Below are 19,539 nucleotides of genomic sequence, written 5' to 3'. Positions count from 1 at the left end.
CCTGTCTTTCACTTGTTGGATTTTTTGCGATTTTTGTTTATTAATTATTTTTAATGTTTTATTTTCTGCTCTACTAAACACTGTGTAATTTATTGTTTGATATTATGTGTAACATTTAAAGCTCCTGGTATCATCTCTGTAATAGGTACACTGTTCTTACATTTGGTAATCCGTTAATATCATACCGTTGGTAGCCCTGAAGTACTCGGAGTCTTTGTTAATATGTGGATATGTAGCCATCAGCTGTTTATGTGTTCATGGACTCTCTGGAAAGTGAATTGCGTTAGTATGGTAGGCAATACGTAAATAAGGTGTTTTAAATGATGTTTTCTATCCAGAGTGGGCAGAAAGTTTTGGTTGTATGGGGTGCGGCTCCTCCTGCTGAAAAATTTCATGATATTGTAGGAGAATTGCAACAACTGACCGGTTCGTTAGGAAAGGTCTGTGTTGAAAATGTTGACAGACTAACAATGGGTATGTATTAATTGCATAATGAACGTGTTACAGTTATATGACTCGCCTCTTTTATGTATATAATACTTAAGGAATTATGTTTTAAGAGGTTAGGAAATGGTGCGTTTGCAGGCTCAAGCCATATTTGAAAAATGTATTTATGCGAGTATTTATTTTCCAGGATCTCATCCAACTTCATCTTTTGATGTAGTGTTATCTGGAGTGATTTTCCCCCAGTCAATAAGTCACACCACAGAATTGCTTGGAGAGTTTTTAAGATTGGTGAAACAAGGGGGAAGAATTATCTTGCAAGAAGCAACAGTACGAAACACAAATGGAACACACCTGAGAACAGTAGAAAAATTACAATCTGATTTAAAAATTACTGGTTTGATAAATATACAAGAAGCCAAACGTGTTTCACTGACAGATGTGGAGATGCAAACACTAAAGGATTTACTTAACATAGCTATAAATGTTAATGTTGTCGAAATTCAGTGCCAAAAGCCAAATTTTGAGGTAATGTCATAATTTTAGTAACAAGAAACCTGTGTATATTTGTGTCATGAATTGTAATGTTTTTCAAGATAATTTGGAATTTCAAGATGTTGCTGTGTATACAAGAACCTGCCACAACTAATTTCAATCCAGTTTAATGAAGTAACACAAAGTTTACATGCTAATATATATATATCTATATCTATCTATCAGGTACCAATCGATAGAGCTAATCCTTATCTCCGGACCAAGAGTAACAGTGATGAATTACTGGTCTTGTGAGGAAATTATTGAACAGTTTCATACTTGTCTCTTGCTCAAAGATGACTCATCTGTAGTGTGTATTTAGTGTCTGAAAATTGTCATTGTTAGGTGTAATGTATGTGTGAATCGCAATTGTGTAAAAGAAAAACCCATTAGACTTTATAAACATCACATATAAAGTATTTATGCTTCACAGGTGGGTTCATCATCAAAGTTATTATTTACTGAACAGAAACGTCAAGTAAAACCTTCAGCCAACATAGCTGCTGTATGGAAACTGGATGACACTATAGATGATGATATAGAGACAATTGATGAAAATAATTTATTGGATGAAGAAGATATCAAAAAGCCAGACCCAGCTTCTCTCAGAGGTTAGTTTGTAGTTAAAACTTGAGTTACTAATGAAGAAACTTGTTGTTTTTCATATCAGACGACATTTTATAGTACAGGTAGTTGACCCTACATTTAACCCTTAACATGGAGAACCATCCCTTGTTGATTGTCTTTGACTAGTTAACCCTACATCCAACCCTCAAGGCGGAGAACACCCCTTGTCAGCTATCCATGGTTGTTTATTCAGCATTTTAATATCTTACATCAGTGGTCCCCAACCTTTTTGTGCCTACGGGCACATTTGAGAGTTTATGAGATCGTAGCGGGCACCAACCAATTAACAAAGCCAAATTTTCTTTTCTCTGGACAAATAAGATATGGACACCAAATAATACACAAAACAACACGACGTTTAATGATACAAGAAACCATGCAATCAAAAATACGTAGTTTTATAAGTACAATTATTATTACTCAAGTGGGAAGTTAGTGTGATGTTTGGCGCTGCATTTCATCAGTCAGTTTTTCAATTTGGGAGTGTAGGATAATGTTGCTGCTCGCAAACAGTCGTCAGTAAGTCGAGATCTGCGCTTTGATTTTATAATGTTCATGGTTGAATGGCCTTCATTATTCAGTATAACCTCCTTCCGTATCAACGCGGGCACCCAAAAAAAGCCTTGGCGGGCGCTATGGTGCCCGCGGTCACCGCGTTGGAGACCACTGCCTTACATGATGAGAAACTTTGTGATTTTAAGTGTTTCATGGTATTTGGTTAATATCTGTGGCAGTCTGAGTTTGGTGGGGGAGACGAATGCATACAGAATTTTGTTGTTTAAACATCTTAAAAGCCCTCTTATCTGGAAGACTAAGAATGAGTGAATGAAACTTGATCTCTTATTCTAGGGAATGAACACAGGTTGCTGGTGTTTTAGATGAGGAATAATTGGACCTACGAAATGACAAGAGGGTGCAAAACTGCATAATTAGAAACTTAATATTGTGTACCCTACTCTATGCATTATTAGAGTTAACAAAATAAAGATGATGAGATGGGCGGTACAAGTAACATGCAGAGATAAGATGAGAAATTCATGAAACATCTTATTTGGGAAACTTCTAGGAATGAAACCACTTGGGAGATAGACATAGATAGATGTCTCAGTGTTGGGCTGCAGTGTGCCTTTTGGTTCCGTAAAAGTCGGGGAATTTCATGACCAATTATGTGATTGATAGTTTCTCAAGGAGGACTCTGCTCAGTAGAGTTTTTTAGAATACAGAAGTTAGCAATTATTTTCTTTTTTTAAAGTATGCGGGACGACAGGCAAAAGGAGAGCTTGCAAAAACTGTTCCTGTGGCCTTGCGGAGGAATTGTCTGCCGAAGGGAAAGCAGTAGCTGTACAGCCAACACAGACTAAAACTTCAGCGTGTGGCAATGTAATGTCAGCTATGATGAGTATAACACATTCACTGGGAAATTACCAGTACCAGAGATTTCACTTTCCTCATGTTTAGTTGTAGCTTGTGCCTAAACAGAAATTTTGATGCTTGTCACCTCAAGTTGTTAGGTGAAATGTATCTTGGTACGTACATCACTGTGATATGTGAGATTCGTTTCCAGTGGTTTAAATATCTCTAACGTTAACTTAATTGCTGTTTATGGAAAGATTCAAAGGATAATTGTCAGGTGATGATGATGCACATTTTGTGTGGTCAGTGACTGCACTTTGTACTTCTCTTTGGTGGAGGAGAGGGAAAATCATCAGATTTCTGATTTTCATGGCAGTGAATATTTTGACGTTAGTGTCCTGAGTTGTGGACTGATAGATAGATTCCAACATTTCAGAGGAGACAAGGAGTATGTTTCATTGAAACATTGGTATCATGGCCTGTTCTGGTTACAAGGATTGAATTGTGGTTTATGATCAGGCATTGTGTATCCTGTAGCCATTCTTAGGAAACACTTTTGCCATATCCATATCCCCATTTCTTTTTTTATTAACATTAATTTAGGTATGGTTTTGTATGGGTCCAAATGAAATAATCAATTTCATTTTAGTAGTCTTAATCTTTTCATGTATGTAACAATGTAAATGTGTAATTTGTTAAGATACTTTGTTATTTCAGAGTCCTGAGGCTTGATTTAAACAGCAAAGTGTGTTGAACAAACAAGTGTTTATAGAGACAATGTCTTCTGAAACCCAATTTGTCTTTCTAGTGCTACTTGGGAGATGCTTTCCGCTGCGCAAGTTGCCCGTACCTTGGCATGCCTGCATTTAAACCAGGAGAGAAAATTCAACTAAGTGATCAGCAACTGAAAGCAGACGTTTAGGATTAGAAATAAAATGCTAGTGTTGTCTATTCATAAATGTTTAAAATTGACTAACCATTTGGGTCCCTGTGAAATGTGTTTTGTAATAAACCTATTGCAAAAAGAGTTTGAAACAGTTAATATAAGATGATTTAAAAGTTTTCAGGAGATGCAAGGAACTGTCTCTCACAGAGTACAATGTGTGTCTTAATACATTTTGTATGTCATTAAAGCTGTTTTAGAGTTACATCAGTACTGTTTAAGTGATATTAATTTAGATGGTGGATTTGGGCTCATCTCTTGATGAATTATATGAGTGGCCTGTACTTAAACATTAATAATGGCAAATAACTTTATTATAGTTATACAAAAATTTATTAATTTTTAACGCACATTTATATGAAAACACTGTATACGATGTACAGGAAAATATTGATGTTTTAATATAAATAGAAGGCCTAGAAGACATGTTGTCAGTTCTTATTAATGCCACAAACTGTTTTTTTTTCTGAATAGATCCACCTTCTCAAACAGTACATGCTCATGCCAAAAATGTATGCTGGCTTAGACAGTGATGTTGAGCCCTTCTGCTAACTGATTCAGTTATCTTTATTTGGTGTCTGTATAAATATTGAACAGCAGAACAGTATTTATGTGAATTTTCATTTTATTGGCCATTAATACCACTCATGTCTAATACCCACATTCTCATATGATCAGATGTTGGAGCAGATTCAAAAGTTTAATATTAAAAAGTAAATTTGCATTGGGAACAGGTAATTTGAAATGTGGTCAGGTTTACCACAAAATGAGTCTTCTACTGATTGCAGTCTTGACATTTACAAAATCATGTTTCTGGTCTTACGTTGACTGGCTCTGTCATATTTGAAACTGATTAGCCGATTAGCGAATATATATTATGCAGACTACCAGTAAGTTAGCTGTGAGCGGAATTAGGTTGGCTCCGCTCATCTTTGTATTTTAGTCTCTGGTTGAAGTTTTTCTGGTGCGTAGGTCATCCATGTACGCGTCATATAACCAATGACATAACGGATTACCAACCTAGGCAGAAGCAATAGTAGGACATATACTGTATGACTGTTATTTTAAAACAAATAGAAAAGTTGTAAAATTTATGTAAATGTTTAGCTGTAATTAAAAATAAGTTTCTAGTTTACACGAAACAGTTGGAGGTACTTATTGAAAAAGACGTAATTAATATTTGAATCATCAATGTTAGACGTAATTTGTCTCCCTCTAGAATGCGTAGACCAATAACATTTCAACACGCTTAGATGCTGCCACGTTTATATCAGAGCATTGTCGTTTCCGCGGTGCGAGTGTAAGGTTAAAATTAGTGGCTGTGGTGAAGGTCTGATCATGATGTTTATTAAAGTGTGCTTTCTTGTAGCCGTTTCAAGTATTGGGTTTTGTGATGAAATTAAAAGTGATGAAGGTGTACTTGTTTTTACAAAAGATAATTTCAAAACGGGTATAACGGATAACGAATTCGTGCTCGTTGAATTTTGTAAGTACTAGGACATACGATCATATTAATTTTGCACCACTTATTTTCATTCACGTAATGTCCCAATTTGTGTTCATAAAATTTACAGTAGAGTTGGGCCGAAGTCTTACCACAGTATATTTACAACATATTGCACATGTGTCCATGCATAAGCGTAGGTGTAGTGAATAGATGTTTCAGGTACGAGAACCGAAGATAATTAATATTTATAATTTATTACATGGGCTTAAAACAGTTATAGCGAAATATAACGGAAAAGACTTATACCTGATTATACAAATTGTCTTGTGATGGTTAATGACCTTTGTGTTGTACGAAGAATTGTGTGTGGGGGTGGGGGTAAGGTGTAATTGGAATAGATTATGCTATGTGGTCCTTAATTCTGACAGATTGAGATAATATATGAGGGTAAATTATATTTTGTGGAATTGAAGCAAATCAGGAAAAATCCTGTTCTGTTAGACCTATTGTTCAAGTCATTATAGTTACATATCCTGAATTTAAGTGTGACTTATCTCTGGCTTGGTTCTAGGGGTGTTATGCTCCTCAGTTGGTTTCGTAGTGTAATAGCAGGTTTTTCATTCGTAGTCGCAATAACCTTTCCTTTTATTCTAGCTTGGAAGGCTCCGACTAGCAAAGACATTGCAATATAAAATGTGAACCAAATGGTTTGATATAGTTGTAGAAATAGAAACAAATCCAATTTTTTCCATTTTCCCTTTGTCAAACTATGAAATAAAAATTATAAATCGGTACAGAAATATGGAATATGCTAAAAGGCTACCATCTGCCCTAATAGTGTCCCATGTTTCTTGTTTTGCGTGGTATGAAAGTTGGTATCTCATGTTCAGGAAAGAATACAGATTGAAGGTGTTTGAGAACAGGGTGCTGAGGAGAATACTTGGACCTAAGAGGGATGAAGTGACAGGAGGCTGGAGACAAATGTGTAATTAGAAATTCCATAATTTGTACTCTTCACCAAATATTATTTGGATCTTATCAATGAGAATGAGATGGGTGTGAAAGGAATGCACATTCAGGGTTATGAATGTATACAAAATATTGATTGGAAAACCTGGAGGGAACTAAACACTTGAAAGACCTAGGCATAGTTGGGATTATAATATTGAAGTGGATCTTAGGAAAAGAAGGTGGTTGATTGTGTATTGTGTTGATAGGGACCAGTGGTGGACTCTTTTGAATGTGATAATAGACTTTCAGGTTCCGTAAAAGCCTGGAAATTTCTTGACTAGCTCAGTTCACTGTGAACTTCTTAAGAAGTGCATGTTTATATATCCAAATGTTAGCAATATCAACATCTAATGAATATTTTGTAACATAATTGCAAGATGGATTAGAACTTCTTGGACATATAAATAAGGTCAGTTAAGTAAGGAAATCCTGTTGTCATAATATCCAAAATATGTGTACTTTGGAGTTGAAGATGCCAAATTAACTGAAGGTAAGGTTCAGTGGTTGTGGCAAATTGAGTTGTTTCTTATGTACATTTCACTACTTATGTGTTCATTAGAATAGGTTTTCAAAATGTGTTACAGATGCACCATGGTGTGGCCATTGCAAATCTCTGGCTCCTGAATATATAAAGGCAGCAAAGAAATTAGCTGACCAGGAGTCTGCAATCAGACTAGCGAAAGTAGATGCAACCGAAGAAACTGAACTTGCAGAAGAGCATGGTGTGAAGGGCTATCCTACAATCAAGTTCTTCCGCAGTGGATCTCCGATTGAATATTCTGGTATGCTTATGTTGTCTGCTTGAAAAATTATATATTTACCTAATTTATCATTTTGATAAAAATTAATTTTTGTATTTCCTCTATTTTGCCCAAAAATTTTCACACCATGAACTTAACATGGCATTGAGTTGGAATGAGAATGAAGAAACTTTGATATGTGAACAGTTTCACCTTAAATAAATTACTTTAATGGTTGGTAAGTAAATGTGTAACTAAGGATTTTGTATTCATGAGGCATATATAATTAATTGTCAGTAGATTTTATATAAGTTAACTGTAGATTGACATTGCTTTTGTTATACTAAAAGTGTTATGTGCTGGTGAAGTATTATATTTGAAGATTTGGAACAATTTAATTACAGGTGGCCGAACAGCTGATGAAATTGTGAATTGGCTGTTGAAAAAAACTGGCCCTGTTGCAAAAGAGCTGATTTCTGTTGATGATGTTAAAGGATTTATTGATGCAAGCAATGTTGCAATCATTGGCTTCTTTAAGGTAATTTGGTATTGTAAACATTTTCTCTGCAAGAATAAACTTACGATAATCTTGAAGCCTTGCATCAAGAGGTCATCATCAGTGGCAAACAAATTAATTCGTATTAAATCATACATCTCATAAGACGATGGTTTGTTATAATGCATAAAAGGTTGCACTTTACAGTACCATACGTCACTGGATGATAATTGCACAAGAGTTGATGTATTATCTAAAGTGAGTTACTTAGCTTTATGTCCACTGGCCTGATTTCTGTTGTTGGTCTGCGGTGAGCTGTGGTTGCATTGCCTGTGCCTGTGCCTGTGGACTTCAAATTTGTGTGGGTATTACTGTCATGTTCTGACCAACCTGTGTGGCCATCTATTGCAAACAAAATTTTACTTTGTTGCTGTTTATTGCCAGGTCAAATAACATTGGAGTCTTGGGTGTTCTGCTCATTTATGATGTTTTGCTTTTTGCTAATTTTATAGATGTGGAATGTTCCTAAAATGTCGAGAATTTTGCCTTTTGAGGCTATTTTTAATACATCTGTGATATATTCTATAGGATTGTATTCGTGTTTGTTTTCAAGGATGTGTTGAGCATATTTTGATTTTGTTACGTTGAATCTAATGTCGTGGACTTTGCTCTTTAAATCTGGTTTTAAATTTCCTACCGGTTTGGCCAATATAGATCTGCTCTAAGCTACCGCATTTTAACTGATATACACCACTTTTATTGTATTTATTATCTTGTCTTCTTAAATTACATCGGTACTTTACGGTATTATTGACCTTATAGGCTACTTTAACATTTATGTTTTTGAATGGTTTGGTTAGTGTTATTGTGTCCTATTTTGTGGATAAGCTCAGCCTCTTTCTCAAACTCTTCTTTGGCAATTGGTATTTTGTACAATCTGTTTACAAGGAAATTAGAATTAGGATGGTTTGTTGTTTTACGTATTACTATGTCTGAGAATGTAGATTTCCTGTAGGTGCCTAATTCGAATTCTTTAGTGTCTTATGAATTGTATGATTTAATATGAATGAATTTGTTTGCCACTGATGATGACCTCTTGAGGTCGAAACACATTTGGCACTAAGTGACTTTTCAAGTGTGAACAGTTTTGTTTGAATGCATGATTTTATATAAACTTATGAAAATATGCTTTTGATATTCCTGTAAGATGCGATAGAATAAAAATTATCTTTTTCATCAATCTGTGCTTGAGCAGCGATCAGAGAGGACTCTAGATGAATGATTGATAAAGTTGTCAGTGTTTCATGCCCCTTTGAATTATTACCTAAATATTGTGTGTTTACACCTTTTTATTTGAAGTCTCATAGATTGGTATAAAGAATGATCACTCATTAGTGGGTATGTGATTGACAGTGTCACTGTCCTGGGTCAATGTAGTTGAAATATGATTCTGCATTTTTGATCCACAATTTAGTTTGTGGATAGTTATATACTGTAATGTGGCGCCATTTCTAAAATCATTGCTGTTGCTGGGATACACGTTAACAAATGAAGATGACAGAAGAGCTTGAGAGGGAACAACAGCTGCAGTGACTGACAGACAGACAGACCTCACTGCTGTATGCTACTGGGATGTAACAACGTAAATAGAAATGTCTCAGTAATTGTAAATGTTTCAAGTTTTGTATTTGTAAAGAACCACCTCCACTAGTCTGGTTCATTGTTTTCTCAGGTACTTTTTAACTTTTTTTTGGCTATTTAGAAAGTGGTTCATGACTATTCACTGTGCAAGGGATTTGTTACATTGTTTCAGGATACATCTTCATCAGCTGCAAAGAACTTTCTTGCTGCAGCTAATACAATTGATGACCATCCATTTGGCATCACATCAACTGATGCTGTCTTTAGCGAGTATAATATTGATGGTGAGACAGTTGTCCTCTTTAAAAAGGTAATGTAAATCTAAAATATACAAATAAGGTAGTGTAAATCTGAAATGTACAAGGGAAAGTAAAAAAAAAGGGAGGGCAATTTTAGTTTGCCTCAAGTGATGGTGGATTAGAAAGGATGCGGAAGGAAGCAGTCGCTGCATAATTTAAGGTATATCACGGCATTTTCTTGGAGGGACTGAAGAAAACTAAGAAATATCAGTCAGGTAGCCAGTCTCTGGGCTGACATTTGAACCTGTGACTACCTGAAGCAGGTGTGCTAACCATTTGGCTGTGATATTAGGTAGGTAGTTTTTGGATGTGCATATCTATAAATTATGGTGTATTTCCTGCTGATATGCTGTTGGTAGTGAATAAAAAATTTGTACTCTTCTATTTCAGTTTGATGAAGGCCGTGCTGACTTGGAGGGTGAAATTACTGAAAAGAATATTAAGAATTTTGTGACATCACAGTCTCTTCCACTCGTTATTGACTTCAATCATGAAACAGCTCAGAAAATCTTTGGTGGTGAGGTCAAAAGTCATCTACTCATGTTCCTGTCCCAACAGGAAGGCCACATAGATAAATACTTAGATGATGCCCGTGAAGTAGCTAAGGGCTTCAGGGGACAGGTATTTATTTATGTATTTTCTTGGTTATTTGTGTGTTATGCTATTGTGACTGGCTTTGTGGTGATAAAGTGTAAAGATTGTCATACATCATTCAACATGCCTTTCTAGGTACTTAAAGATGAAATTATCTGCATCTCAGTACAAGTCCTAAAACACTGGAAGTGCTGAGGTAGTTACTTTAAAATGTTTATAGAAGTGGTCACAGGATTTAACAATTTGAACTACTGTGGTCAACTGTGGGGATTTTAATATTTTGAAATGTTTTGCTGATAATAGTGTAACTTTTAGAAAGTTGATGTAAAATTAGAGGTGGGTTGGTTCCAGTGTAAGATCCATTGGAATACTAGATATTGAGTCTGACTTACACAAGAGATGCAGGGTAAGAAGTGGCTTAGATCAGTGGTATTCAACCTTTTTTGTTCGCGTACCCCCAGATATAATTTCTCTTCGATTCTGTGCCCCCAAAGTTGTTGGTGTATAATTCAAGTTATACATAGTATATAATCTACATCTAAAATAAATTGCATTACTGATTATTCAGTGTTTATCATAAAATAATATATTTTTTTAATGTTACATACCCCCTAAGATGTCTTCGCTTACCCCAGGTTGAATACCACTGGCTTAAATGAAGTATGATGATCTGAATGTCTGCAGGACAATTTGGACTGAAAGAGCAATATCAGAACAAAGGGAACTTTTTACACTGTGAAGATGGCTGTCTTCTGGGTTGTAGCGCTTGTAGTCTGGTAGGAGTTTACTGACATTTCGGAGATCCTCTGAGGACTTCATGGTGCTGCAACCCAGTCTTTGGACTCGTAGCCATGAAAACCGTAAATCGTACTAGTAACCATACATTGCTCTTTAGTTTTGGTTTCTTATTATAGGTGACTTTACTTTGTATGTGAGAAATTATTATTTATCCCAAGACAAATAGTATCAACTTGAATTCTTTAGTTGATGTTCAAATAGTCAGTGGGAAAATAAAGTCGTACTTATCCTCCTGGCTTGCGTATAAGGTAACTTGTCAGGATGGAATAGTACTGAAACAAGAAACAAGAGCTTCCCAATTTATAAACATCTGTTCAGACAGACATACCATAAAATATTAATAAACACATAGAAATTCCAATTATACAATACTAGCCAGTCATCATTTTTCAGGCACTACTTGTAGGACTTTTATGTGAGTGTTTCTCCTCAGGTAACTGCACTTACAGTAAGGAAGACAGTACACAGCATTGAAGTTAATAATCATCATCATCTATCAAGGGCAGTCTTATTAGTCGTTTTAGTTCCGTAGAGTAGCAGGTGACAAGGCTGCTGCTTCTGAACAGTTTGTACTCTTTCCTGATTTGTCTGCCAGAGCCCTCTATTAGCGAATCAGAAGAGACATGGGTGAGAAGCGGCCACTGAATTTTCCTTATGAAACATCTCATTCATGCTCATAAAGTTATTTTGCATGCTGTAAGTCTACAACATTGGACCACTAGCTTTGCTTCCCCTCTGAAAGAAACCGTGCTACGGATTTTTATTACCCTTAAAAATCCATTGACCTTGGCCAGGTTTGAACCTGCAAACATTGGGTCCAGTGGCAAGCACGGTACCGCTAGACTACCGAGGGCAACCCGAAGTTTGTAATAGAAGAAATAATTGTTAATTTTATTTATTTTTGTGTTTTGTTTAATTACTGTTATTACAATGGTGGTGTTTTCTAGTATTATTTATTCCATGTGTGCTATATATTATCTTAATTATGGGTTATTGCAACCCGTGGTACCTGTGTGAAAATTGTTATACAACTAGTTGGTCTGAATTTGCTTGCATATGTGGAAAGATGTAAGCTCATGTGCTTGAATTTTATGTCCTTTGCAAAACAGGGGACTTGGTTGATGGCTGGAATTCCAAAAAAATAACTTAATACTCTGAACATGGAGAAGTAAATACGCTACATAGTAGTGTCATACATTGATGTATATTTTTCAGGTTTTGTTTGTATCCATCAATTCTGATGAAGAGGATCATCAACGAATCCTTGAATTCTTTGGAATGAGGAAGGATGAGGTTCCTGCAATGAGGCTGATTCGTCTGGAGGAGGACATGGCTAAATATAAGCCTGAAAAGCCTGATATTTCTAAAGATAATATAAATTCATTTGTACAAGATTACGTTGATGGGAAACTTAAAGTGAGTTATGGGAACAATTTTAGTTTGTGTTAAATAGGACTAATTGCAGTGAAAATTATTTTGAGAATGTATGATAGACCCTTGTTGTACTGTAGGGTTGGTCATACCACTGGTGAGATCGTGTCCCCCAAGACGAAAATTAGATAATATTTTAACTTATAACAGCGCTGAAATTCTCTCGCTACATGTTTGGTATTACAAGGGTCTGCTCTAATTAAGATTGTAAAGCATTCATGATTATTTTTACCATACAAGAATCGAGTTCTCTGATACTGAAATCCACACTGTGGAGGTAATTAATTTTTTAAGTAAAATTTAATAATGACTGAACTGTACATAAATTTAACCTAGGTAGAATGTAGCTTGTGGTATGCATAGGAATGATGATTATATAGGCATTGTTTGTACATAATAGTTGCTAATACTGACAGAAATGCGTGTATAACCTGCCATGATGAAATGCTATATTGATGCTTAATGAAAATATGTGTTTTATCCTCTAAGAAGAACTGAGCAGGTTTAGTTGGTATGTGTACATTGTGAAGAAATTATGTTGTAGTAATTAGTAAAAAAGATAATATGTTATTTATTCAGTAATGGGAGAAATGAAGTTTGGTTATTTCACTGAATGTTCTATTAGACTGGTGAGGTAGGGAATACAGGGATGATATTAGAAGTTCCTTGGTTAGTGATGGAATCATTTCTCTTTGCAGCAACACATGCTGTCACAAGTTCTGCCAGATGACTGGGATAAAACACCAGTGAAGGTTTTGGTCTCCAGCAACTTTGATGAAGTGGCATTTAACAAAGATAAGGATGTGTTGGTCGAGTTCTATGCACCTTGGTGCGGACACTGCAAGCAATTAGCTCCCATATATGATCAGGTTAGAGGATTTTATTTTCAGTTGGCAGACATGTCATTGTCATTGCTAGGCAATTTTTAAAAAAATATTCATCTAAAGATGAAGCAAGAATTTTTATTTTTTAAGCTTTCGGAATGAAAATGTCACAGGGAACCATATCTGGTTAATATGGAGACTGTCTTGTTTATCGATTACTGTGTTCAGCTGAGAATTTCTGTACAAGTTGGTCTGACTGGGTAGGTGCATTTTTCACTTGCCAGAATACCACTTTTGTCGTTGTTTATGATGTACTGCATCACAAAAAGTAATTGCCCTACTTGGTCTGATCGTCTTCATTTCATACATATTTTGTTCTTATTGTGGTGGGGAAAAAAGTGTTTTGTTCGGTTTTGTGATCTTGGACATAAGTAATGTGCATATTTTTTTCAAAATACTTTTGAACACATTTCCTTCATATAAACAGCTCCATTATTATCCCAAGTTATTGTGTGTTGTGCTTAATTTTTTTGAGCCATGCGGTAGACCTGTGTTTTTTCACTTCGACCCATTGTAGAGCATCTGTATCGGCAGAACTGTCTGAATCAGAGTCTGTAATTTATGCTTCTAATCTGCAATGATGATAATGTAATATGATTGTGCTGTGACATTTGACATACATTATCCTCTAAGAAGAACTGAGCAGATACAAGCATAGATTGTTTTCTGCAAGATTTTAATTTTAATAGTGAACATTATCAAGTTAAAGGGAATTTTAGTTTCATGAATTGTGTTTCTGAATGCTTTCAGAATGTTGTGTGAAATGTTTGTAGAAGTTGGTACATTTAAAGTAGGTGAAAGGCCTCAGTGTTGAAAATCTTAACTTTATTAATGTTTGCACATTTCTTTTATGTAAATATGTTGTATGAATATTTCTGTCTTCTGGGTTGTTGCGCTGTGTAGTCTGGTCGATGTTAACCAACGTTTCAGAGGTCATACTGCCTCCGTCGTCAGGCGATGAATCTTCAGAAATCTTCATACTCACCGCTGTGAAAACCTCAAATCTTAAATAAATAAGTTGTCTTCTTGTAATATGTCTTTCTTTTCATTTGTATTATATGGTAATGGATATGGATATTGTTCACAGCTGGGAGAGAAGTTCAAAGACAGTGACACTATTGTAGTAGCAAAGATGGATGCTACAGCAAATGAACTGGAGCACACCAAGATTATGACCTATCCAACCATAAAACTGTATGCAAAGGGTGATAATAAGGTGAGGAACATTGTCCTCTATAGATTGTTTTCCTTAAACCTCGCTGAATGGTTTTAAAAAATTTAACCATGTTTGAATTGTATGTGTGCTAGTATACTTGGGTAAACTTATGGTTCCTGAGAATAAATATAATTATTTACTCTGTATTTTACTATCAAGTTAATGAATGGTTTGTGAGTTTTAGTCTGAAATCCACAGTATATTGATTTAATAAGGAATTCTCAGTTATCTTTATTCTTAGAATCTCATTATGGCACTATACTATATTGTCAGTGAATGTATGTTACTTGGAAAGTCATCAGGTTTGTTACTTTTACTAATTACTTTCTATCTCGACAGGTTATTGAATATAATGGAGAAAGGACATTTGAAGGGCTCTCTAAGTTCTTGGAATCTGGTGGAGAATATGGGGAGGCAGTTCCAGATGAGGTATGGAACTTCTAACCGAATTATAGTTTCCCAACTTCTCGTTGAAAATTAGCTAGTACGTGGCTGGTTTTTTCCTAACAAAGTTGGGATAGAAATATTCATACTTCTATCCTCCTGGCTGGTGTGTGATGTAGCTTGACAGGATGGAATGAGTATGAGACAGAACATTTGTTTGATGTGTATATGATTTTTTTTTATCCCGTTGGATGTGGCAGTGACAATATTGAAATCTGGTCTCACGGTGAAAATTTCAACAGCTGTATAAATTTATTGATGTTCTGCTAATACGTATACCAAATTTAAATTCAAAGAATAGTTTGCAGGCATGTGACATGGGCAGACTGGACCTCCGATTATATGTTAATTTTTTTCACTTAAGAACATTTATAAAGATGAAAACTTGTTACAACTATGCTGGCTAAAGCAGTGAAAGTGTACCTTTTTTAAAAGTTGAACCGCTGAACACTTTGTTTTCATGTGAGCGTTTAGATTTTTGTTGCAAAATAATCTAAATCAATGTTCCGTTGACATTGATCTGAAATTGTGACACCTGGGACTCTGTTTTCTTTTATTCTTAAAATGTGTCAATGTGATGTTTTTTATTTGGTAATTTGTCTTTAAATTCTCTCCATCCATCCAATGGCTCTACAGCCCATATCAGGCCTTGGCCTCCTCAATTTTCTGCCTCCATGAAGATCTATTATTTGCGGCCATTTCCAAATTTTGACTTTTGATCAGACCGGCAGCATGCCGTCTCACAGCATCTTCCCATCTTCCTCTAGGTCTTCCCACCGTTCTTGTCCCTTCATGCTTAGCATTTAGGACTTTCTTAGGGGTTCTTGTGCCATCCATCCTTTGAATATGCCCCGCCCATTGCAGTCTTTTTAATTTAATGCACGTTTAAATTCTCTCACTTTCACCTATTCTCTCTCACCACTCTTTGGTGCAAAGGCATCCTGTTGTGTAACGATGATGGGGATTGGGTGAAACGAACTCATAATTAAGAAGAAACATTTTTTGTGATGTGAAAGTCACTTAATACTGTCTTTTATTTTCAGTCTGAGGAGGAGGATGAAGATGATGATCTTCCTCGAAAGGATGAGTTGTAAATGTTTCGGATGATCAGAGTGGACCGTTTGCATGTTAGCCAGAAGTCTGGATATTTGTGTACAGTGGCAGAGTCCTCCAAAACTGAATATTCTGATGCATTTAGGACCAGACAATATAGCAGGATACTGGACTGTGTTGTTATACTCCACTGTAATTTTCTTGGCTTACAGGACAGGATATTGGTTTTTCTTAAATTACGTTGTACTGCATGTGTGATGACTTCTTCCTACCATTATAAAATATAAGAATTATTCTTCCTTTACTTTGCAGTCAGTGTTTGAAATGTACAGTTGATTAAATTATATTCTGTCCTGTTTGCTGTGAAGAATTGCTTTTTATTGTGTTATTTATGTTGTCGAATGCATTCCGAATGAGAAAAAAATTCCTGCAGTTGACATTTCAGCACAAATGGGAAAGAAAAGGGGGAGGGGTTGTGATTCTTATTTGTTTTCATTTATTCAGCCTTTTGTATTACTTGTTATTTTTGTACAACTCTTTGTTGTTAACCCTTCAAGTCGGTGTTAAAAGTATCTTAAACCTTTCCTTAAAGTTGGAATTAAATTCTGAAGTATATAAACAATTTAAGTTTACATAACCAGATTTTGTGTGTTTATAGTGTAATTCCAAAATGTTTTTCTAAACCTAAAATGTAATGTGACCTTTGGATCAACTCCAACTTTTTCGTGGTATGGCATGTCCTAAAAAAATCAACATACCTTAGCACACAACAGGCAGGGTACCGTTGGATAGTCTTTGACCTTGTACCATGTTTGGTGGAAAAACACCTTAGAAACTTTGCCTTTTTTTGGGGGGGGGGGGGCAGTTTTTTCAGAGAAAGGCCTTTCAACCATACTTTTGATTTGTCGTTTTATTGGTTTTCCAACTTCCAGAAATGTTGGTGCTTGTAAGTGTTGATGGCCTTTACTATATTAAGTCTTATGACAAATGGTGGTGTGTTTGTGTTTGTGTGCGGTGAATTATGACTGCGTTGTGAACCGTCACATTTAGGAATGACGTAAAAAAATTTGATCGTAGTTTAATTTTAATTTAACTCGTGTAGCTTGGTAGTAGTTGCAGACTGTCGTACATATTAGGATATGAGCTCTTCTTCTTTACCGCATGTTTCGTGTTATTGAAGTTGGATGATACGAACATGCCATTCTTATCCTCCCATTTGAGTGCAATAATCTTATCACATGTTGCTACAGCACACTGTACTGTTATTTTAGTTTTTCCGTACAGTGTAAATGTTCCTGTAATATTTGATTCTGGTTTATCAGGTACTGAGTTCAAATATGGAGACATACAAAATTATCTACTTACAAAATATAACCTTTGTTAGGCAAGGTTATAAAAGTTTCAGAACTCTTTTTAAACTCTTCACTTTGTCTTGAACATTGATTGTTATTGGGACATTACTTCCAGCAACAGTGTCTCTAAGAAAAGAAAATTTCACAATATTGTGTGCTAGACTTATAAGCCAAACTAATAAAATTATTTCTTGAAACCTGATATGATATTCCATATAATTCATCTGTGTATGTACAGTGATATAATTTAGCATCCTCACTAATTGATTAATGTCTCAGGCTTAAGAATTGGATGCTACTTTTCCTCATGTCAGCCTAAAAAAGTTTTGGACTTCTAGCAAAACTGGCAAACCTACAATCAGAATACATTAAAAATTAAAGTTATGGCCTTTGTTGAATTGATATCTTTTGTTCCACACACACATTCCTTGCACTCCCATAAAATGTTTCCGTTCTCCTCTGCAAGGCATCTGGAGTTTCAAGGACTGTTCAATGCAGTATATACACGGGCGACTTTCGAGGTATCCAGTTACATCAGAACTCTGATGATGGGAAAGAGTTGGTTCCCGAAACGTTGGTTTACTACGGTTGACGCGGCTGATTGACTGAGAAGATTTTAGTGATTGTACTTGCCGCAAAAGTCTCGAAACCTATTCTCCGGATAATTAAACTTTTCACATTTTCAGAGAATCTTCTAGTGACTTTTGTCTCATTGCTTGGTGACGAGACATGAACATTTAGTTTTTTCTCCTTTTAAGTCGAGACTATTTTCCGTACTAGTATCTAATAGAGCTTCTGTGTTATTTGCTATTTATGTTTTTGCCCAATAAAATGAGTGTGGGCCTGGAAGTTTGAAGAGCATTAAATCATAAATTATGAATTAAATAGCACTATTTATTATCTAATTCATCACCCCATATGCAGCAAAACAGTATAAATGTTTTTGCCATGAATAAAAGTACTGTTTATATCGCACTTTTTTCCCATACTTGTAGGACTATGAAGGCAGCTGGTAACCTAATTATACCAGAGATCATGGTCACTGCTTAAAACTGGTTTTCCGAAGGTAATGTTCGCTGGAACAACTGCTGTTGAACGATTGCTCGTCTCTAATCCAGGGTCATGTAGTGCTCAGTGCACCAGCCTGAAGGGTTAACTACTGTGGAATTTTTATGACTTTGATTTGTGACACAAACCAGTTACTGCGGATTTTTATTTTGGAGACTGAAAATTATCAACATTATTTATGTTTTTTTAATGTGTAAGTGCTGTGCATAGTATTTTGTGTAGCAGGTTATGGAGTGTGTGGCGTGGTGTCATATATGTGGAACTTTGGTGGGAAGGATATTATTGTGTGTTGTATGCATTTATAGGTTATGGTCTAAATAAAGACCATTTAAATTAGTACACTAAAAAAAATTAAATCCATTTTTTCTTCCAGAAATCTTCTGTTCTTTGTGTAAATGCCTTTCACCAGTGATTCCCAAATGGTGTTCTCAGGGGTTTTGCAGGTAAACTTCTTGACTTGAAATCAGACTTGTGTAATTTTCTTTTAAAATTATAAATTTGAAACTTTGTTCTGTCTGTAGAATTCTGAAAAGTGTGGGGTACAAGAATTTTTAATTCATTCCACTTTTGGATGAATGCAGACCAGAAGCTGAAGATAATTATTTTTACGTTATCCTCTTTTTATGTTCTCAAGATAATGATACCGGTATCTTAAGTGCTTTTAGGTGTTCTCATGCCATGCTAGGTTATGTTGTGAGATTATTAAGCTTATACTAAAACAGTGATTTAATGAGGCTATTATTACTGTGTTTGTTTCTGGGTTAGTGTGATTCAAAGGAACAGATAGTTAAAAACAGTTTGGTTTGGAAGTTCGTATGTTTCCCACATAATGTTTGATTTTGACTATGTTGCCTTTGAAATGAAATAACAAAATAGTGGATGCTGTACCCACCATTAGATTTAGCTTTTTTTAGAATTGTTTTGTAAATGCATTGCATTTCTGATAAAACATTCTCAGTAATTCCTGAAATGTCTAGAAGTCTTTAAACTTATTTTTCTAACAATGTTTTGTATATCTAAAGTGTATACTAATTGTTTTTTTTAAAAAAATAAGGGCAACTCAAAATTTCTTTGTTTTGAAGTTACAAGGATTTTATGAAAACTGATGTCAGATGGCAAGAGGCTCAACAAGAACTTGTTTGGTGAACTGAATCTAAGGCTGAC

At 35.4% G+C, this 19,539-nt stretch overlaps 2 protein-coding genes across 3 annotated transcripts; both read left to right on the top strand.

Annotated features, from left to right (window-relative positions):
* The first annotated feature begins 199 nt into the window (after positions 1-199).
* CIAPIN1 (cytokine induced apoptosis inhibitor 1) lies at positions 200-4,508 on the top strand. 2 transcript variants are annotated; one of them, XM_022060862.2, is made up of 5 exons: positions 205-474; positions 635-972; positions 1,412-1,589; positions 2,858-2,985; positions 3,767-4,327. In XM_022060862.2, the coding sequence occupies exons 1-5, from the start codon at positions 321-323 to the stop codon at positions 3,878-3,880; spliced, it is 912 nt and encodes a 303-aa protein (XP_021916554.2). In that variant the 5' UTR covers positions 205-320; the 3' UTR covers positions 3,881-4,327. The 2 variants fall into 2 exon arrangements, with proteins under 2 accessions (XP_021916555.2, XP_021916554.2); XM_022060863.2 differs by lacking the exon at positions 2,858-2,985 and having other exon boundaries at positions 200-474; positions 3,767-4,508.
* Positions 4,509-5,145: 637 nt separating this feature from the next.
* Positions 5,146-17,705, top strand: Pdi (protein disulfide isomerase). Its single transcript, XM_022060858.2, has 10 exons — positions 5,146-5,387; positions 6,944-7,141; positions 7,504-7,637; positions 9,409-9,546; positions 9,926-10,156; positions 12,143-12,343; positions 13,057-13,227; positions 14,330-14,458; positions 14,798-14,887; positions 15,946-17,705. Exons 1-10 carry the CDS (start codon positions 5,240-5,242, stop codon positions 15,994-15,996), a joined length of 1,491 nt encoding a protein of 496 aa, XP_021916550.2. The 5' UTR covers positions 5,146-5,239; the 3' UTR covers positions 15,997-17,705.
* The last annotated feature ends 1,834 nt before the right edge of the window (positions 17,706-19,539 follow it).

Source organism: Zootermopsis nevadensis, unplaced genomic scaffold (assembly GCF_977971745.1).
Source record: "Zootermopsis nevadensis isolate Lab colony 2312 unplaced genomic scaffold, Znev_1.0 Znev_ptg000022l, whole genome shotgun sequence".
NCBI classification, from domain to species: Eukaryota; Metazoa; Arthropoda; class Insecta; order Blattodea; family Termopsidae; genus Zootermopsis; species Zootermopsis nevadensis.
Note: the sequence above shows the minus strand (reverse complement) of the source record. Positions and strands in the feature narration are given on the sequence as shown.